Source organism: Solea solea, chromosome 21 (genome assembly GCF_958295425.1).
Source record: "Solea solea chromosome 21, fSolSol10.1, whole genome shotgun sequence".
In the NCBI taxonomy this organism is placed as follows: Eukaryota; Metazoa; Chordata; class Actinopteri; order Pleuronectiformes; family Soleidae; genus Solea; species Solea solea.
In genome coordinates this window covers 1727699-1746329 of record NC_081154.1, presented here as the reverse complement: position 1 = coordinate 1746329, position 18631 = coordinate 1727699, and the positions used below count along the sequence as shown (strand labels likewise).

The window sequence follows — 18631 nt, the reverse complement described above, 5'->3', positions numbered from 1 at the left end:
CTTAATAAAATAAATCTTTATAAAATAAAGGCAAATTCAGGTGACAACGGCAAATGGTAATAAATAAACTCTTTGTTTAAACTCGTAAAACAGCACAACAGGTTCAGCAGGCTGAGATCACATGGAAAAACATGAACTCCATAATGTGTGTGCGTGTGTTTGTGTATGTTAGCCTATCCACAGCCAAAACAATAATAAAAAAAACTACGTGTTTTCTCTAGTTATATTTATTTATCTGCGGCGACATGAGAATGAAAAATGTTAATTTCAGCACAGAAGAGACTAAAATGACCTCTGAGCAGCAAAGAGTCCAATAACGTGCCTCTGTGGAAATACTTCCATATTAGTTACAGATATTTATTTGGATTTATTATATTCTAACAAATGTAAGTGACTACTTCTCAACATGCAGTGTTTTTTGTACAAGACATTGAGTCAATATTCCACCACTGCACAGACAACAGCTGCCAAAGTGAACCGAGCGGAAACGTCAGTGTGGTGGTGTCACACACAGAACTGAACACTGCAGCGGTCACAGCTAAATGGAGGAAACAAGGATTTGTAGAGCTTTTGTCTGCACTGATGTGGGAATCGTGGATAAAGTGATGTTCGTGGTATGTGTGAGTTCCCTGTCCTTCCTCAGTCCTGCAGAAGTTTACGCTTGACAGTCGAGCTCTCGGACGAGAGGTGAACAAACAGAGCTCCGGCGGCGGTCCGTGCCCGCAACTCATACATGTCGTAGTCGTGGGCCCACTCGACGCTTCCCCAGTGCTGAATCTGTGAAGGAGAGTTTGATATATTTAGTGTAATCCTGCTGACAAACAGACAACGTGTGGAAACATATCAATGTTTCAAAGAAGAAAGAACATTGTCTGTACAAAGAGCAGATGGTCTGTTTTGTTCTTTTCCTGAAGGTGACACACACAGTACAATCATTATCACAAGCAAAGAGAGCGTCTACAGTGCACTGTGCATTGTGTGCTGTAAGGTTAATAATCATGGGAAGCAATGAAAACAGAAGAGGGCGCCGTTTCTCTAGAAAGTTTTTTTTCTTCCGGGCACTGACAGATTCGGGACACTGTGATGCTAGAAATACATATACAAGCAATGCTGATCTTTAAAAATAAAAAGTAGAAAAACTGTGGTAAATAATTAGGTGGAAATGTCAAATTATTCTGTGATATCAGTTACTATGAAAGATTCTGCAAAGGTATTTTTGCTGTCCATTGTTTTACCTGACACACACACGTGGAATGTGATTTTTTTCAATCACCTAGTTTTGTACTAGGTGATTTACTAGGTAAAAAAAAATGACATGTAATGTACTGTTGCCTCATAATTAATATTTTATTTATCTGATTCAGAGACTGTCTTAAAAAGTACTATTCAAAGTACTTTGAATTGCCTTGTGTATGAATGCTGTTATATAAATAAACTTGTTTTGCCTTGGGAAAGATACTCAAACCCAAGTTGCTCCTGAAGGCTGTACCGTACCGACAGATTTTGTCACAAGTTTGTAAGACTTTTTTTGGGGGAAAAAATGACTCAGTGAACTCTCTCCCACCTGATATTCCTCCTCCAGTCTGGAGAGCAGCACGGCCTCTTCCACGCTCAGATGTCTGTCAATCATGGCCATCGACAGCACAACAGACTTCAGCTGTGTGATCACATACTCCAGCCCTGCACAGGAGAAACCGCATTACTGCACCTCTGTCCTGCAGCGGTTTACAGTGCGCACGGAGATATGTAGCTCAACACAAAGACATTCCATTAGAGGAATCGAGATGTATTACTCGCGGCTCTTATCTCAGATCAGTTCATGAATGTGTTACCTGTGAGAGACCAGAAATTGTAAGAATTCAGGTGCTGCTGGAACGTGTCTTTGGTGGCCGCCGGGATATCAGGTCCCAGAATACTGGACGAGGAGCCGATGGTTACATTGTACCTGCAAGAAAAAACGTGGGGAAATAAGTATAAGTAGGAAAAAAAGATGGTGCAAATACCTTAATGTGTGTTTTGCCAATGACAAATACCTGTTTTCAATCCACTGCAGCACCGGGTCCCACTCGTTCTTCTGTAGCTCGACTAAACCGTGTGGCTCGTCCACTCTGTAACTACAAGAAACACAAAAACTGTCAACAACTGTAAATAACTAACACTTAACAATGTCTTTATTCATTAATATTGTATTATATCTATTTTTTTTATTATGTTATTGTGCAGTGATTTTCAATGTTTATAAACCTTTAAACAATTTCAAGTAAACATTTAAAGTATTTCTGAATCTGATGCATAAATAATGGTTATACAGAGCTTTTCCTATATCTAAAATGAGCCTTAATCACATGAGGATATACTGAACATTTTAAATTATTAGTATGATCAATCTGATGATATAACAATTGTGATTTATTTAAATTATTTATGAGTTGTGTACCAGACAGTGTCAGTCTCCAGGAACTTCAGAGCAGCAGTGATCATTTGGTCTTTATCACGCTGGGTGGGATTGTCCAGCGCGGTGTTACACAGCGTCGTCTACAGTTCAGTCAAATAACAGACAATATAAGTTTCATCAGCTCGTAACAAAACCTATATTTTTCACATACATTAACAATAACAGTATTTGCTCTTTGTTTCTAGAAACACAGCAGAAATCCCATAATAAGAAACTGTCAATCAAAAACTGTACCAGGTGCATGGTGTAGAACTTGAGTGTGTCTCTCTGCACGTCCCACTCGGTTGCCACAGCAATGGCCAGGGCTTCATTTGGCACAGTGAACAGCTTCCCACCAGGTGTTTTCAGTTTCCTTCTGTCCAGGTTTATCTCATATAGACCACCTATGCAACACAAGTTTGGAGAAGAAACAATGCAATGATGTCAATATACCCGTGCTTAAAAACTCTTCTCTTTTAAACCACTACTTTTTTAATTATATTATTTAAATTTGTGACTATTAGGTGCTTGGGTTGCAATTTTGGTTGATGTTTGGAGATTTACAGCAGCCGGTTGTCTCCTTTCTGTGACTTCTGAACAGTTTATCACAATTTTACATATAATATAAAGAAGGACTGACCGTAAAGAAGAATTAAAAAGAAGGCAGTAATGCAACAGTATAGATAGTATCTGCTTTAAAAACAACAACATATAGTGTATATACTGCCTTGGAGCACCTGAGAGGAACACAAACTCTGAAGAAGAGGAAGAAGGGAAGGAAGGAAAAGTAATAAAGGAACTAACTACCTATTGAGGGTTAAAATAGGAAAACAATTCAAGCAAAGGTTAAAGGAGGCAGTAATGCAACTACCAAAAACAAACCAAAGAAGATGAAAAAATAGGATCAAGTGCACCCTGAGCAAGACAGAGGGAGTGTAAATATGCTGCATCGAAAACTCAGAGGTGCACAGCGTTCAAGCAACAAAATAAACATGGACACAAATCTATCTTGGGATAACCATAACAGATATGACAGAAGTGCTACTAACAGTAAAAGTAGCAGTGTTTATATGCAGATTAGCCATCTTGGCATCCTAACTCGGGTGCTCTGAGTTTCCAAAATCAGACATTACAACCATATTCTACCACTTTCTTCTCCACTAGAATCTCTGGGGGGGGCCAATGGATGATTACATTTCAATTATATCCAGTAATAGTAGTGAGCAGTAATGCATCACTGTGGATGCCAAACAATAACTAAATCATGCTACATGATACATACCTTCACCTTGAGATATGCTGACATCTTGATAAAACCTCCTTCTCTCTGGAGACAAAAGAAAACACCTCACCAGTGAGTTAAGTAGCAGACACAGGTGTTTTTACCACACTACTGTTGTTTTTCCTGCTGTTTTTAAACCTTACCTGCTATTGCTGAGGAGTATTTCCGAGCAAACCATAACTTCTGACTTCTTGTGCACACTTTACTAAGAGAAAGTGTGTTTCCAAAGTGACTTTGAAGTCTCAAAAGGCTCCTAAACATAGTGACAGTGGAGGGATGATGATGGTGTGTTAGCTCACAAGATGCTAGGCTACCTCCAATTTCAGCTCTACTTCGTTAATGAAGTGGATGTAACATTTTAAACGAGTGGCTGTTGTTCGTATAAGCACCAGTCCTATGAAACACTTCCCTGGCTAACTGTATAAAGTCGCTACTTCTATATGAACCACAGCGCGTTCCCGTTTCTGTGTTCAAAAAGCACGCTTCTCTGACCTTCCACTCTGTGCTGTGTTTGACAGACAGCCTACACACTGATAATAGCTGGGAGTTGTAGTGTTTAAGCAATTCCACGCACTCTTACAAAACGAGACAAAAACTACAATTACACACTCCCACAAAGTCTTCCGTGGTTCTAACCAATCAGCGTCAAGGATCTTAGAGCGTAACCTCTTTGGGCCAATGAGAGAGCAGCGTGCTACTTCCTACGTGAGCGCGTCCAAGTCCACTTACTTTTCGGGAGCTTGGTGCCTGGCAAACTCAACTCCAGAGGGGGAAAGTGGGGATTTGAATGTCGGTGGGCTTCACCGCTCGTCCTCCACCTCTCCGTAGACGCCGACAGAGTCCATCGCTGCGACGGCCAGGGACCGCGGTCGGTGTCCAGCCAGCGAAGCGGGAGCCATGCCTGTCCCCGCTGTGTACCTCAGCGAGTCCCCCGCCGCGGCCTTTGCATCCCCGGCCTCGCTTATCCCGCCGCCGCCGATAAACACACAGCAGCCCGGCGTCGTCACGTCGCTGCTGTACAGCGGCTCCAGGTTCAGCGGGCACCAGAAGAGCAAAGGGAACTCATACGATGTGGAGGTCGTGTTGCAGGTGAGACTGCGGAGCTTCTTATTCGACATTATTCGCTGTCCCGCCGAGCTGTCACAGTGTCCGGTGCTCCGTGAGGAACTGACAGCCTGGAAATCAATGGGCCCCTCGGCCCTGACGCTGCTCAGCTCGCTTAGCTTATGGATGTAGCCTACCGCTGTCATTAGCATCCCAATTCAACAGCAGTAGACCGTAAAACTTATTTTATTATTTATGTATTGTCAAAAAACATTATTACGTATTATTTTGAGAAAATGCTTCTTGTTTAGCTGTATTGCAACATTTATTCACATTTTTCAACATATATATCAGCAGGCTTAAGTTCAGATTTTTTTGCCATTTTGACAATTATTACAGATTATTATATAATTATGTAAGTTTTCAGAAGCTTAATACAGTACTCTTATTTAAGTAAAATGACAACTAGTTATTTTAATTACTTGTCATGTGTAATAAATGTTAGTTTATAGTTTATGAGCATAATTATTGTTCAATAAATTAAACAATGCTCTGTGTTCATTTGTTATTAAACTGTTACAGTGTCTCAAATGAAATGGATGAATGGAAGAGAACCAGGCAAAAATATGGATTCAAAACATTAGCATCATATATTTCAAAAGATTGGCATTGGTCAAAAACATCTGTAAATAGAATAGAATAGAAATACTTTAACAATTATTGTACATTTTGAGATTGTGTATAATAGGGCTGAACAATTAAACTAATTAAATTTGATTAAAATTGCAATACATGCTACGGCAATTTTCAAAAAGCAGGAGGTGCCAAAATGTGTGTCAAAATGACTGTTAGGTCAAATGTTGTCCTGGCCTATACAGGTTATACTTCACAGATTACAGACACAGTAATCATTTTAAATATGTTACCCAAATGAAAATGAGAATAATTACTTACTCTCATATTGCGAATCATATCGCAGTTTCAGTCAAAAATAATCCCAATTCGATATTTATTCTAAATAGTTCAGCCCTAGTGTACATGTGGAGACCTATTGACGTCTCAGGGTTTATTCTGGTTTTATATTAAACATTTAAAGCAGTTATTTGTTGCATGCCAGCTGTCTATGACAGTATTTGAAAGGGAAAGTGAAGTGTTTACTGTTGCTTATTTATTTATTGTTGTGTTTTCTTTCTTCAGCATGTCACCATGGAGGATTCATACCTGTGTGGCTACCTGAAGATAAAAGGTCTAACAGAGGTGAGAGAAGTCTGTCCCTGTATTAAACTGCACACACACACACACGCATAAATAAATAATTCACAGTTTTTCTGGCCTCTGCTCACTGTGTCTGTCTTCAAGACACTGGTACAGTCCAGCTCCAGTCGAGCCTCCTGGGCACTGTGTTGTTGTTTATAGTGTCGAGCAGGACTATTCAACAGACATTTTCAAACCAAGAAATGTAGCTGGGCTGGACATTTTCTGCAGCAGGTCATGACAGATTTAAAACGTACAAAAATTGCATTAAATGATAGAAGAATTAGCAATAACACCACACACCTCAAAGTGTGTAAAAAAAGTACACAGTATTAGCTGTAACTATTTTAAATAAAAAATAAATGTGTCTTTGTCATATCAGGTGCATAAAGTGCATATAATCAAAACGATGCACAATATTAGCATTTGTTTCGTCTTTGAAATAAGACAAAAATATGTCACATACGACCCACAGACGTCTCAAAGTGCCTTTAACAGAATACCAAAGAACTGACGCTGCTATCAGATCTATCAGACGGCTGTAGGAGTTGATGTAGGCATCTTGAGGGACAGTGGAAAGTGTTTCTCGAGTTATTTCTTCAGTTCCTTCTGGTGAAACCACAGGCTGGGCCACTATAAAGCTGGTCATGGGCTGCATGTGGCCCACAGGCCTCAATTTGGCAACATTTAAAGCTTTAAAGATATAGTTTTAGGGTTTAATTACGTTATGGACAATATGGCCAAAAACATTTATATTTTTACCAATACTAAACAATTGCCATGATTAATGTCACTTAATATGCCAAATATTGATTGTTTGATTTATTAAAGAGATTTCATTTTACCCAGCTGTTCTGCATTATACGGCATATTATTGTACAAGTAAAGGATGGTGTTTATTAACAAAGATGTTTCATTAGAATGCAGCATATATGACATTTATAGCACATTGACTATGTTTCTGTGCTTTAAATATACTCCCAGCTTCAATAAAACTTTTTTTTTTATTGATAATTCATGTTCCTAGTCCGTTTATAACCACTGAGCAGTGAAGTGTGGTACAGTAGCACTGGGTGTGACAGAGAGGAATGTGTGTGTGTGTGTGTGTGTGAGTGGTTTTCTGTGCCAGAGGGAGCAAAACAAAACATTCCTTTTTGTTTCTCAGCTGTTTATCCTCTCTCTCTTGTAGGAATACCCAACTCTGACTACATTTTTCGCCGGAGAGATCATCAGCCGGAAGCGGCCTTTTCTCACCCGGAAATGGGACGCAGATGAAGACGTGGATCGTAAACACTGGGTACGTTTCAAAGTGTAATTAATAAACATTAAGTTTCTTCTTGCTTTATTGTGATTTTTTAATCTTATTTCTGTGTGTTTTTGTGTGAAGGGCAAGTTCCAGGCCTTCTACCAGTACGCCAAGACGTTCAACTCGGACGATTTCGACTACGAGGATCTAAAGAATTCAGACTATATTTTCATGAGGTGGAAGGTAAGGTGCTGCCGAAGTAGAGCTTGACCACATGCTGTTGAAAAGCGACCTCTGACCTGCAGCTGCTGTCTGTCTGTCTGTCTGCCTGTCTGTCCCGTTCAGGAGCAGTTTCTAGTTCCCGACCACACAATCAAAGACATAAGCGGCGCTTCCTTCGCTGGATTCTACTACATCTGCTTCCAGAAATCCACGGCCACCATCGAGGGTTACTACTACCACCGGAGCTCTGAATGGTAACGCAGTGCATCACTGGTTATTGTCAAGTGAAGCAGTTGTAGTTCAGGAAAGGAAAATGTTGCTGGTTTATATTCCTAATTAAATTAAGTTAGTCTTTTCACATTGTGAAGCACAGACGATTTCCATTTAGAGAATCAACTCAACCTACATAACGTTTTTTAATCATAACCCTGACTTTAATCTCAGAAAAGATAAACAGCTGAGAGACTCAAATCTATTCAGACTTTAATCTCAGAGTTCTGACTTAAATCTCAAATTCTGACTTTAATCTATTGACTTTAATCTCAGTGTTTGTTCTGACTTTAATCTCAGAGTTCCGACTTTAATCTAAGACTCCCGATTTAAATCTGACTTTAATCTCAGAGTTTTGACTTAAATCTCAAATTCTGACTTTAATCTCGAGGGTATTGACTTTAATCTCAGTGTTCGTTCCGACTTTAATCTAAGACTCCCGATTTAAATCAGACTTTAAGAGGTCTCTCTGACTTTAAACTTTAATCTCATAGTTCTGATTTTAATTTCAATTTCTTTCTTACTTTAATCTCAGAATTCTGTTTTATTTTTTGTATATTTTGTTTCCAAAATATTTGTGTGATAGTTGGGGATTAATTTAGTAATTGATAAATAAATTGATTTAAAAATCTTCGTATATCTCTTATAATGTGTTTTCTCTGCAGGTATCAGTCTCTAAACCTCACCCATGTCCCTGAACACAGCGCAGCCATCTACGAGTTCCGGTGACCCCGGTCAGAACCAAGGAATCCTCTTTTCTTCCTTCCTTTTTCGTTTTTTCTTTTCATTCTTTTTTGGACGGACAAAGACTTCTGGACTTCTGAGACTTGTGAGTTCTGCGGACGCTGCCGAGGAGGAAAAACAAGGAGAAGAAGAACTTCAGCATGAGCCTGAGAGGCAAAGTCGTCGCGTGGCCTCTGTGGTTTTTGAGCGGAACCGTGGACGAGTGAATGTACGATGAGTGGACGAGACGGGAAGAAAGAAAGGGAAAAAAAAAAAGAGGTCGGGTTCTGCTCCCTGGCTGGAGTTTGAAGGGTCAGATTCTGGGTCACACTCACCGTGAACCTGATTCTTTTATTTTGTTGTTGTTGTTTTGTTTTAAACTCCTGGTTTTTAAAGAGACGCTTTGCTCAGAGACACTTTATAACCGAGCCCAGCCAACGAGGACGGAGCCGTGCGACGTGTTTGACAAGGACTCCTCTGAGGAGTCTGCTTTTGTGAACACCGTCTCGGATTGGAACTCAAATCGGCCCAGAATAAGCTAGAATAACAGTATTTTTATTAAAAACAAGAGAAAAAGCTAAGCTGGTTCTTTGTTCGATGGACGCAGAGTGGCAGACACAAAACAAACTTTTTACTCCCCTTGTGTTCATAAAGCTTGCTCTGGAGATTATCATTATTATTATTATTATTATTATTATCATTACTACGTAAACATGTGATTGCTGTGGAGCTTGACCCGTTTGATCACATTTGCACAAAGATGGACTTTTAAAAGATGTTATCGATGCTTGCAGTCTGGATTGTTTTACACTCACTACTGGCCCCAGTGCACAAGGTTTTCCGGGCGGCAGAGCAAGCTTTTTTTTGTCTGGTTTTGGAGCCAAAACAATCACATAAAAGTGTTAAAAAAAAAAAAAAGGATTTTCACGCTTTACCTCCTACTGTGTCGTTTTTAAATGAAACCCCCTCCACATCTACATCTCCTCGACTATGCAACCTCTCCAAACTTTAAAAACCTTCAGTTTTCAGAGACAAACATTTTTATTCTATTGTGAAAAGAAGCACATATATACATATATATATATGAAAGTAAAGGGGTATTTTTGTTAAAATTGCCTATTGAGGAAAGAAAAGAAGAAAACAACACTCCTCTCCTCTTGAATCATGTTTTCCCTTCTCCATGTGACAGTGCCATCTTTTTCAACATGATCATCAGAGTTGTATGATAATGATATAATTATAGATCAGACTCAGTGTGTTTGTTTGTTTGAGAATAAGCCTGGATTTTAATGATTGGTTGATGGTGTGACTGTAAAGATGCTGTTCGGGGACAAAAAAGAAAAAAGTCCAATCAAAAACACTCGTTTCTCTGTGTCTTTAATGTGTGACTGACACGTGACCTTTACCACACACATACCAGGGGTCACACAGGTCCTTGAAATCCTGAAAAGATCATTTCAAGGCCCTTTGAAAATTGCCATAAATAGACATTGATCATTGAAAGTGTTTGGATTTTGTGTAAGCTTCCCACAGGTCATTTGAATCCTTGAAAAATGAATTTCAAGGCCCTTGAACGTTTTTGAAAATCACCCCAAACAGACATAGGTCATTGAAGGTGCTTGAATTTTGTACGAGGTTCCCATAGGCCCTTGAAAATTTTTGAAATTGCCCCAAATAGACATGGGTCATTGAAAGTGTTTGAATTCTGTGTAAAGTTCCCACAGGTCCTTGTAAAACTAATTTCAAGGTGCTTGAAAGTTTTTAAAAATTGCCCTAAATAGACATGGGTCATTAAAAGTGCTTAAATCGCTCTTTCAATGACCCATGCCTATTTATTTTATTTTATTTATTGATTGAGTTATTGAGGTTTGTCTCAGTTTGTCCAGAAGGGGGTGTGAGTGTGTTTAGGGTTAGTGTGTTGTTATTTTTTAAATTAGTTTAATTTAAAACCTCACGATGGCACCAGAGGAACGTGCACCAACATCTCAGAACACCAGAGGATTTATATTATAAAACTCATTTGCAAAAACATTTCAGTTCAGATTTATGCACTAATTATTGTTTAAATATATATATATATTATTATTAAATTAATAATTTTATATAACATACATCATTTTCTAGAAAAAAACTGCCTTTACAGGTTAAAGGCAGTGGTTCCCAAACACTGGGTAAGGACCCATTTGTGGGGCTCAGAGGGTTTTTTTTGGGTCCCCAAATAAATTTTCAGGATTATTTTTTTATTTTCTTCTTAATTATTAAATTATTAATTTTAAATTGCATGCATAAGATGAAGTTTAAATTAATAATTTCTTGGGAATGATTTGTTTGCTGATTTGATTTAAAGTTACATCAGTTAAATGAGTGGATACCTCACGATACGATACGCGACACATGGTCCACGATACCAAAAACATCACAATACAACAATTCAGTGATAATCAATACATTCCAGGATGATCATAAATCACGATATCTGTCTAAATGAAGAAAATAAAATTGTCCTATTTGTTCACAACATGTGCACAACAAGTGCATTCATTAACAAGCAGTGGAACAGGTGTGCCTAATAAAGTGGCCAATTTAACCAAACCTATTTTAAGCTTCAAATGAATCACCAGGCTGAACGTGCAGGAGTTTAATAAACAATAGGGATTATTAAACTAAATAAACTGTTCATGAATGGTGTGATTTATTAATAACACGTGGCACAGTATGACTGCCAGACTGTACTTAGAGTAGACTATCAAATAATAAATCCTGTTTTTCAGCTTCTTATCCTTTTGTCTATTGTTAGACACTTTTTTCCTTGCAGGAAGCATTGGTGACATTCACGGAAAAAGTCAAAAGTGTGCCATAGAACGAGGTCAAGAGAAGAGTAATGGAACGGGGCCCAAAGCTTCCTCATCCTTGGTGTGGAGCGGCGCTGAAAACTGGTTTCTGGTTTGAACTGGATTCACACCAGGTTCAGGAAATTCACACGTCTGCATGGAAATAAACTGAATATAAGAGTAAAGGTAACTTTTCTGCACCAGAAATTGATTTTTGTAGTATATTATAAAAACCTTTATACTCGACTGAGTTTCACTTGGCTGGCCCCCTACTGGCCACACTAGGTACTCATTGGCCCCATGCAGGTCATTTGAGTTTGACCTAAAAAAATAGGTCAAATAAATATAATTATATTCATATATAATCATGGACATGAAGACAATCACCTCTAGTAATTCAGAAATAGGCAACAAAAATGTATTTAATTTCAATCTGTCACCGGATAACATGGATGACAGAGTGAATAAAAATCCCATAGTTGTGATATCATGATATTTCCCTATAATAAGTTAGTTTTTTTTAGCTAACGGTTGATAATTGATGCCAATAATTCAACATTTTTGCCAATTTTTCTTTGTTTTTTCTTCCATTTGATACCAACAAATATAATACAAAAAAATAAGGCTTAACAAACTTCATGTCTGCACTGCAGTGTAATTTTATACAGTTTTTTCGATAAAAAAAATGTATAAACTAAATATTTAATGCAATGAATGAAACAGGTCGTCAGGAAAAACACAAAATACTGTTTGGATGGAAAAAAAAGGTTTTGTGACTTTCTGAGAATAAAAATGCATAATTTGTAATAAATGGCTCATTAATAAATTATATGTAATTATTAAAACATGACAAATAGCAAGTTTAATACAGTAAGTGCTTACTTGAAGCACTTGTTTGTACCCAAATGTTTAAATGCACTTATTGTGAGTCACTTTGAATAAAAGTGTCTGCTAAATGACATGTAATGTAATTTCTAAGGTGTGGTACGTTTGACCTACAAAACTCATCCACGAGCTCAACTCCTGTTACAATAGATTATTTAAAAATAACTGTGGGATTATTAGATAAAAACTGTGCTTCTCCATTTCAGAGATACAAAAGAAAAACAATGAAATATCTTCTGTCTACTGTTAGTTAAGTTTCTGACCAGGAAGAATCTGTGTGGCTTTCTGGTAAAAACAACAATGTGTCACATCACCACATAAGCCAGGTCAAAAATAATCCCTGTGTAATAATAAAGCTAATCCGCAATATTACCTGGGATAACATCAAAGCAAAGTTAAAATGCCACTGTGACTGTGTAACACATGTCTGCACAACTATATGACAACATGTGATACTCAGTGTCCATTCTGGTAAAAAATCACTGGCTCTAATATTGAATTGACCTTGAATTTCCTGAACCTGGTGTGAATCCAGAAACCAGTTTTCAGCGCCGCTCCACACCAAGGATGAGGAAGCTTTGGGCCCCGTTCCATTTCTCTTCTCTTGACCTCGTTCTATGGCACACTTTTGACTTTTTCCGTGAATGTCACCAATGCTTCCTGCAAGGAAAAAAGTGTCCAACAATAGACAAAAGGAGAAGAAGCTGAAAAACAGGATTTATTATTTGATAGTCTACTCTAAGTACAGTCTGGCAGTCATACTGTGCCACGTGTTATTAATAAATCACACCATTCATGAACAGTTTATTTAGTTTAATAAACCCTATTGTTTATTAAACTCCTGCACGTTCAGCCTGGTGATTCATTTGAAGCTTAAAATAGGTTTGGTTAAATTGGCCACTTTATTAGGCACACCTGTTCCACTGCTTGTTAATGCATGCACTTGTTGTGCACATGTTGTGAACAAATAGGTCAATTTTATTTTCTTCATTTAGACAGATATCATGATTTATGATCGTCCTGGAATGTATTGATTATCACTGAATCATTGTATTGTGATGTTTTTGGTATCGTGGACCATGTGTCGCGTATCGTATCGTGAGGTATCCACTCATTTAACTGATGTAACTTTAAATTAAATCAGCAAACAAATCATTCCCAAGAAATTATTAATTTAAACTTCATCTTATGCATGTAATTTAAAATTAATAATTTAATAATTAGGAATAAAATAAAATAATAATCCTGCAAATTTCTTTTGGGGCAGCCTGAGACCCACAAATGGGTCCCAACCCAGTGTTTGGGGACCACTGCTTTAACCTGTAAAGGCAACAACAGTAATAATAATAATAATAATAATAAAAATAATAACAATAATAATAATAATAATAAAACAATAATTAACATATACACATTAACCTTCGTTCCAATTTTTGGAAAAATTCTGCAAAAAACAAATTTGGGCCCCCAAAAAATCTCATGTGACCCATTTTTGGCTCTCGGCCCAGTGTTTGGGAACCACCGATTTAGACTGTTCCAATTAAACAAATCTACATGTTTCTGGACTGTTGGATGAAGACGCAGAGAGAAGATGCAAACTCAGGGATCCAAACTGGTGACCTTCTTGCGGTGAGGCAGCAATGCTAGCCACTGCACCCCAGGGCGTGACTCACTTTATGCCTAAAAACATTTCCAACATGTAGAAAAATGTCAGAATTTTTACAATAATACCTCACATAATCATAGAATTGAAGACAAACACGTGTCGTGATGTTCACTGTATTTGAGCTACAGCGAATACGAGGCAAATCTCATCATTCTGACCTTTAAAGGTCGTCATGACGACGTCTACGCGAGTCGATTTCATTTGAACAGTGGAGGAGGTGTACCTAATAATGTGGCAGGCAAGTGAGCACAAACCCAACCTGAGTATCAGTGACAGTTACAGTGTAGTTTCTACAGCGTCAAACAAACCCATTCATTCATTCATTCATTCAGTCAGTCATTTAGGTTTCTTCTCTCTTTTGTTTGAGGTGAAAACAAAACCAAAAGTGTGTGAGTGCAAATTCTCATGTCCCTCATGGAGGACATGCAGGAATGCGTCCAGCCTGAAGGAAGACCAGTGTGCAGGAGGACATGTCACACACACAGGTCCTTGAAAAACTAATTTCAAGGTCCTTGAAAGTTTTTGAAAACTGCCTTAAATAGACATGAGTCATTGAAAGTGTTTGGATTTTGTACAAAATGTCCTTGAAAAACTAATTTCAAGGCCCTTGGAAGTTCTCATCATTCTGACCTTCGAAGGTTGTCATGACAACGTCTACGCGAGTCGCTTTCATTTGAACAGTGGAGGAGGCGTACCTAATAATGTGGCCTGCAGGTCAGCACAAACCCAGCCTGAGTATCAGTGACAGTGACAGTATAGTTTCTATTCATTGTGGCGAGTGCAAATTGTCACGTCCCTCATGGAGGACATGCAGCAGGAATGCTGTCCAGCTTGAAGGAAGACCACAGTGTGCAGGAGGACATGTCACACACGGAGACACTTTTTTAAAAGGGTTTGATAAGAATCTTGTCAGGTTTCCTCACAGACACATTTCCTGGTGCTTTTGTGATTCCACTGTTTTTTTTTTTTAATTTGACTTCGGTCTCTTTTCTTAAAATATTTGACCTAATTGCGTGGCACACTTTTTGTTTTACCAGCAGTCAAATCATGCTTCCTTGCCAGGACGGATGGTGACTAACAACAGACAAAAGAACGGAAGCACGTTTTTCCTCGTCATGTAACAGGAAGTCACTGTGACACGATTCTCTGCAACGTTACATAATCTACTGTAAGAGGAGTTTGTAGGTCACAGCTGATGAGTGTTGTAATGTCACAAAGTACAGACACGTACTGTTACTGTACGTATCTGTACTTTACTTTGTTATTTATACGGTATTTCTCGCACCTTTAACATTTCCTATAACTATCTTTGTTCACACGCTGTGACGTGGGGTTAAGTGTCTTTGCTCAAGGACACATGTAGACTAGTGGAGCCAGGAATTGAACCCACAACCTTCCAGTTTGAAAGACAACTCTCCCTACCACCATGAGTCACCATGGCTCAATCTTAACTCCTCACTTTTTTAAATACTTTTACTTCTATTAATTACTAATCAATTACTTTTTGATACTTAAGTACAATAAACGTCATATACGTTAAGTACTTTTACTTAAGTAATATTATAAAAAAAAAGTGACTTCAACTTCAACACATTTGTACTGTTTTGTAAGAAATTAATGAATAAATATCGTTGGTAAAAAGAACAGAATACGATCAAATCAAGCAACACAAAATAAGGTTAAAAACCTTAAAATGTAGAATGAATTAAAAAAGAAACCAAGCACTGGTTGTTGAATTTAACCACTACACCACAGATTTCTCTCCCCCAATGATCAAATTAAATTAAGTTAAGTTAAGTTAAGTTAAGTTAAGTTAAGTTAAGTTAAGTTAAGTTAAGTTAAATTAAATTAAATTAGTTTTGTTCAGGTGGCAACCAGTCGTGACATCACCCATAATAATCTGAAGTCCCACTTTGAAACCTTGAGGTTCACAATTTGACACAGAACCAGCGTAACTGTCCAGACAGAGCTGGAGAGTTACACTGAAACCAATCAGAATCAAAAACAAGTCAAAAATAATGATGTAAGGACAAACTAAAACCCACATGGACATGGACAGACAGAAGTCCCACACCTGCATGAAGACAACCTGGATCTGAGAGTAAATGAAGCACATTTATATACACACAGACACAGGTGCAAGTAATCAGGGCAATCAGAGTGGGAAAACTTGACAGGATGTGGGGGAAATGAAAACAGACTACCAAAATAAAACAGGAACAAAAAAAACCCCAAACAGAAACAAACAGAGATTGCTACAGTTGAGTTTCTGAAATCGACACATGCCCCGCACAGACCCCACACATCCTATATCAAAATGTGCACTTTGATCGGGAATAGTGTGCTGTGACTTTTCTAAGCGTTTCAAGTAACCACGGCGACAGAATTAGCAAAAAAACTTTAAAGCATTTCCACATACACATGATTTGGAAACGGTTGAAAAAACGATTTCAGCCCAGCCCACTTTGGAGCCTCACAGTGTCGTCAAACTTCAACGTAGAGACGTGGTTGAAACTTTAAACGGGTCACATGACTTGGAACTTTTCTCACCTAAATTCCCATTTTGATACCTACTACTGTTTTAAAACAATCACTGTTTAAGTTTTGCACTTATCTTTGGACCTTGTCAGATTTTATAATGAGAGTGTACGTTAGCGCCGTTAGAGTGGCACATGAAAAATAACCACAACAATCTCTCTTTTTGGCAGTTAGATTGGAAGGGGGAGGGAAGCAAGTTTTCAAGTTTTAAAGGTTTTATCCACCCAAATCGGCACCAAGAAGCAGGCACGATCAAAATTTAGATTTTGATCCTAACCTTACCTCCAACATGCATGTAGTATTTTTATATTCAGGGCAAATTTGCCACAATTTGTTCCATTTGGAGATTCCCAAAAATATTATTTTAAGTGTGCTCCGACTCATTTAATTAGCGTATAGTTTGTTTGCCCAGGCAAACATTCCGTTGTTCTCCGCCTCTGTGACTGTAAACGTGCAGAGTTTCGGTGTCACCAGCCAAACTCACTTCAAATATTTCACCTGTTCCATGACACACTTTTGTGTTACCAGAAAAGACGACGGATGCTTCCTTGCCAGAGCAAAAGACAGGAAGTGACTTTTTATGTCACGGTCTGACTGTAAATCGAGTCCGGTGGACGAGTTTTGTAGGACAAAATGTGCCACGTCTTATAACTATATTACAGTTTTAGAGTTTTACACATGGTCAGTCTCAAGCTAAAATGAATCGTCTCCACTCTTTAGTATAAATTCAAATCCTTGTCCTGTTATCCTTGGGGTCAGTTTGACCCCATTCAGTATTTTACATCTCTAAAAGGATTTTATTTATTTTATTATTTATTTTATTAAGGATATTATTGTCTTCATATTTAATGACCGAAATGAAATGCTATAAATTAAAAAAAATTGTATTGCATATTTTTCCCCAACTGTGTAAAAGGTGTGTTTGAGTTGAGGTATTTTATTTAAAGGGTTATATAGACACTTAAAACACCTGACACATAAACGAAATTGCTGCGGTTAAATTGAATAAAGGATTAAATTTGTTGTCAGCAAATGTGAGGACAACATGAGGCTTAGATGTTGTGATGTGTCAGGTACGGTGGCCTGGAATTGCGTCTTGTAATTTTGTTTCCGTAAGAATTGTGTCTTTTGTTAATTTGTTTTGTAAAAGTGTTTTGTAATAATGGTTTTGCTATTTCACTTCCAGGCCACCGTAGTCAGGTAATGAGTTGAAGTAAAGTTGACTGAAAAGTTGAAACACAGAAGCAGGTGATCATTTATACGTCAGTGAGAAAAAGATCAAATGATTTAAAAACAGCATCCTCACTTAACTTTGACATCTGTCATATAGTGAAAAGAATTAATTGTTTAATTTTATTTTAACTCAAAAACATACATACTTCTAAGTAAAAATGTCTAATGGCCCCAAAATTCCAAAACGAAAGGAAAAATGTGGGATTGGACTGAAGTAAAACTAAAGACAGAATTTATTCCAATCCAATTTCATTTATTTTTAAACAAAAAGTGCAGTGAACAAGATACAACATCAACAGTTATATGACTAAAAAAAATGTATTGACAATTTATATTATTATACTGAATAAATAAAAGGATAAAAGAGCGTGTGTTTATTTCAAGAAATAAAAAAGGGCATTTACATTTACTTTTTCCCACACAATATTAGGCATTTTCTTTTTTATTTTGTGTCCAATCCCTTTGTCTCTTGACGTCAGAGTCTATCAGCTAAAAGTCACCCATAGACCTTTGAGGTAGCATGTTTTTTTTTTTATTATTTTTTAAAAACTTAACAGTTAAACTGTTTTTTTTCTCCTGTCACTCGTATGTTATAAACTCCCCAATGAGATCATAACATAGCTGAATGGTTTCAGGAATGGAAAGAAACATTTATGGGACGTGTGCGGTACATGTGCAACACATTTGTAATTTCCCCTTTGTTTCAATTTTGTCAGGTTCACTGTGTAATAACACACTGTACTGAACGTGAGGTGTGCGTGTGTGCTTTTGTGCGTGCGTGTGTATTTGTGTGGGCGTGTTCTAAACCTACCAACGATTCACAAACTAGCTTCGCTATAACAATGAGGTTTATTGATGGTTGTGTGACTTCCGTCTACTCGTGATAACAACTTTTTCAGGAAAAAGTCAGCGACAGAACTCTTATCTGCCGACTCGCCCCCTCATCTGTGACTGATTGCAGCTACTGGACACAGAACCTTTGACCGTTTCTTACAGAAAAAAA

At 37.8% G+C, this 18631-nt stretch overlaps 2 protein-coding genes across 2 annotated transcripts; one reads left to right on the top strand and one right to left on the bottom strand.

Annotated features, from left to right (window-relative positions):
• Window positions 1–42: 42 nt before the first annotated feature.
• Window positions 43–4239, bottom strand: atpaf2 (ATP synthase mitochondrial F1 complex assembly factor 2). Its single transcript, XM_058621151.1, has 8 exons — window positions 3860–4239; window positions 3717–3761; window positions 2690–2838; window positions 2438–2535; window positions 2034–2114; window positions 1833–1945; window positions 1565–1680; window positions 43–777 (listed from the first exon to the last, which is right to left on the bottom strand). Exons 1-8 carry the CDS (start codon window positions 3975–3977, stop codon window positions 640–642), a joined length of 858 nt encoding a protein of 285 aa, XP_058477134.1. The 5' UTR covers window positions 3978–4239; the 3' UTR covers window positions 43–639.
• A 178-nt stretch (window positions 4240–4417) lies between these two features.
• Window positions 4418–9835, top strand: LOC131448688 (glucose-induced degradation protein 4 homolog). The gene is made up of 6 exons (XM_058621346.1): window positions 4418–4805; window positions 5958–6017; window positions 7204–7311; window positions 7402–7503; window positions 7606–7736; window positions 8418–9835. The coding sequence occupies exons 1-6, from the start codon at window positions 4614–4616 to the stop codon at window positions 8479–8481; spliced, it is 657 nt and encodes a 218-aa protein (XP_058477329.1). The 5' UTR covers window positions 4418–4613; the 3' UTR covers window positions 8482–9835.
• Window positions 9836–18631: the final 8796 nt, after the last annotated feature.

Bases quoted from the DNA above. Each gene is read 5' to 3' on its own strand.
- LOC131448688 (XM_058621346.1), top strand. From the start codon at position 4,614: ATGCCTGTCCCCGCTGTGTACCTCAGCGAGTCCCCCGCCGCGGCCTTT. The intron at 7,312-7,401 runs GTACGTTTCAAA...TTTTGTGTGAAG, and splicing joins ACGTGGATCGTAAACACTGG to GGCAAGTTCCAGGCCTTCTA. The intron at 7,504-7,605 runs GTAAGGTGCTGC...TGTCCCGTTCAG, and splicing joins ATATTTTCATGAGGTGGAAG to GAGCAGTTTCTAGTTCCCGA.
- atpaf2 (XM_058621151.1), bottom strand. From the start codon at position 3,977: ATGTTTAGGAGCCTTTTGAGACTTCAAAGTCACTTTGGAAACACACTT. The intron at 3,762-3,859 runs GTAAGGTTTAAA...TTTTGTCTCCAG, and splicing joins ATACTCCTCAGCAATAGCAG to AGAGAAGGAGGTTTTATCAA. The intron at 2,839-3,716 runs GTATGTATCATG...TGTGTTGCATAG, and splicing joins CAGCATATCTCAAGGTGAAG to GTGGTCTATATGAGATAAAC.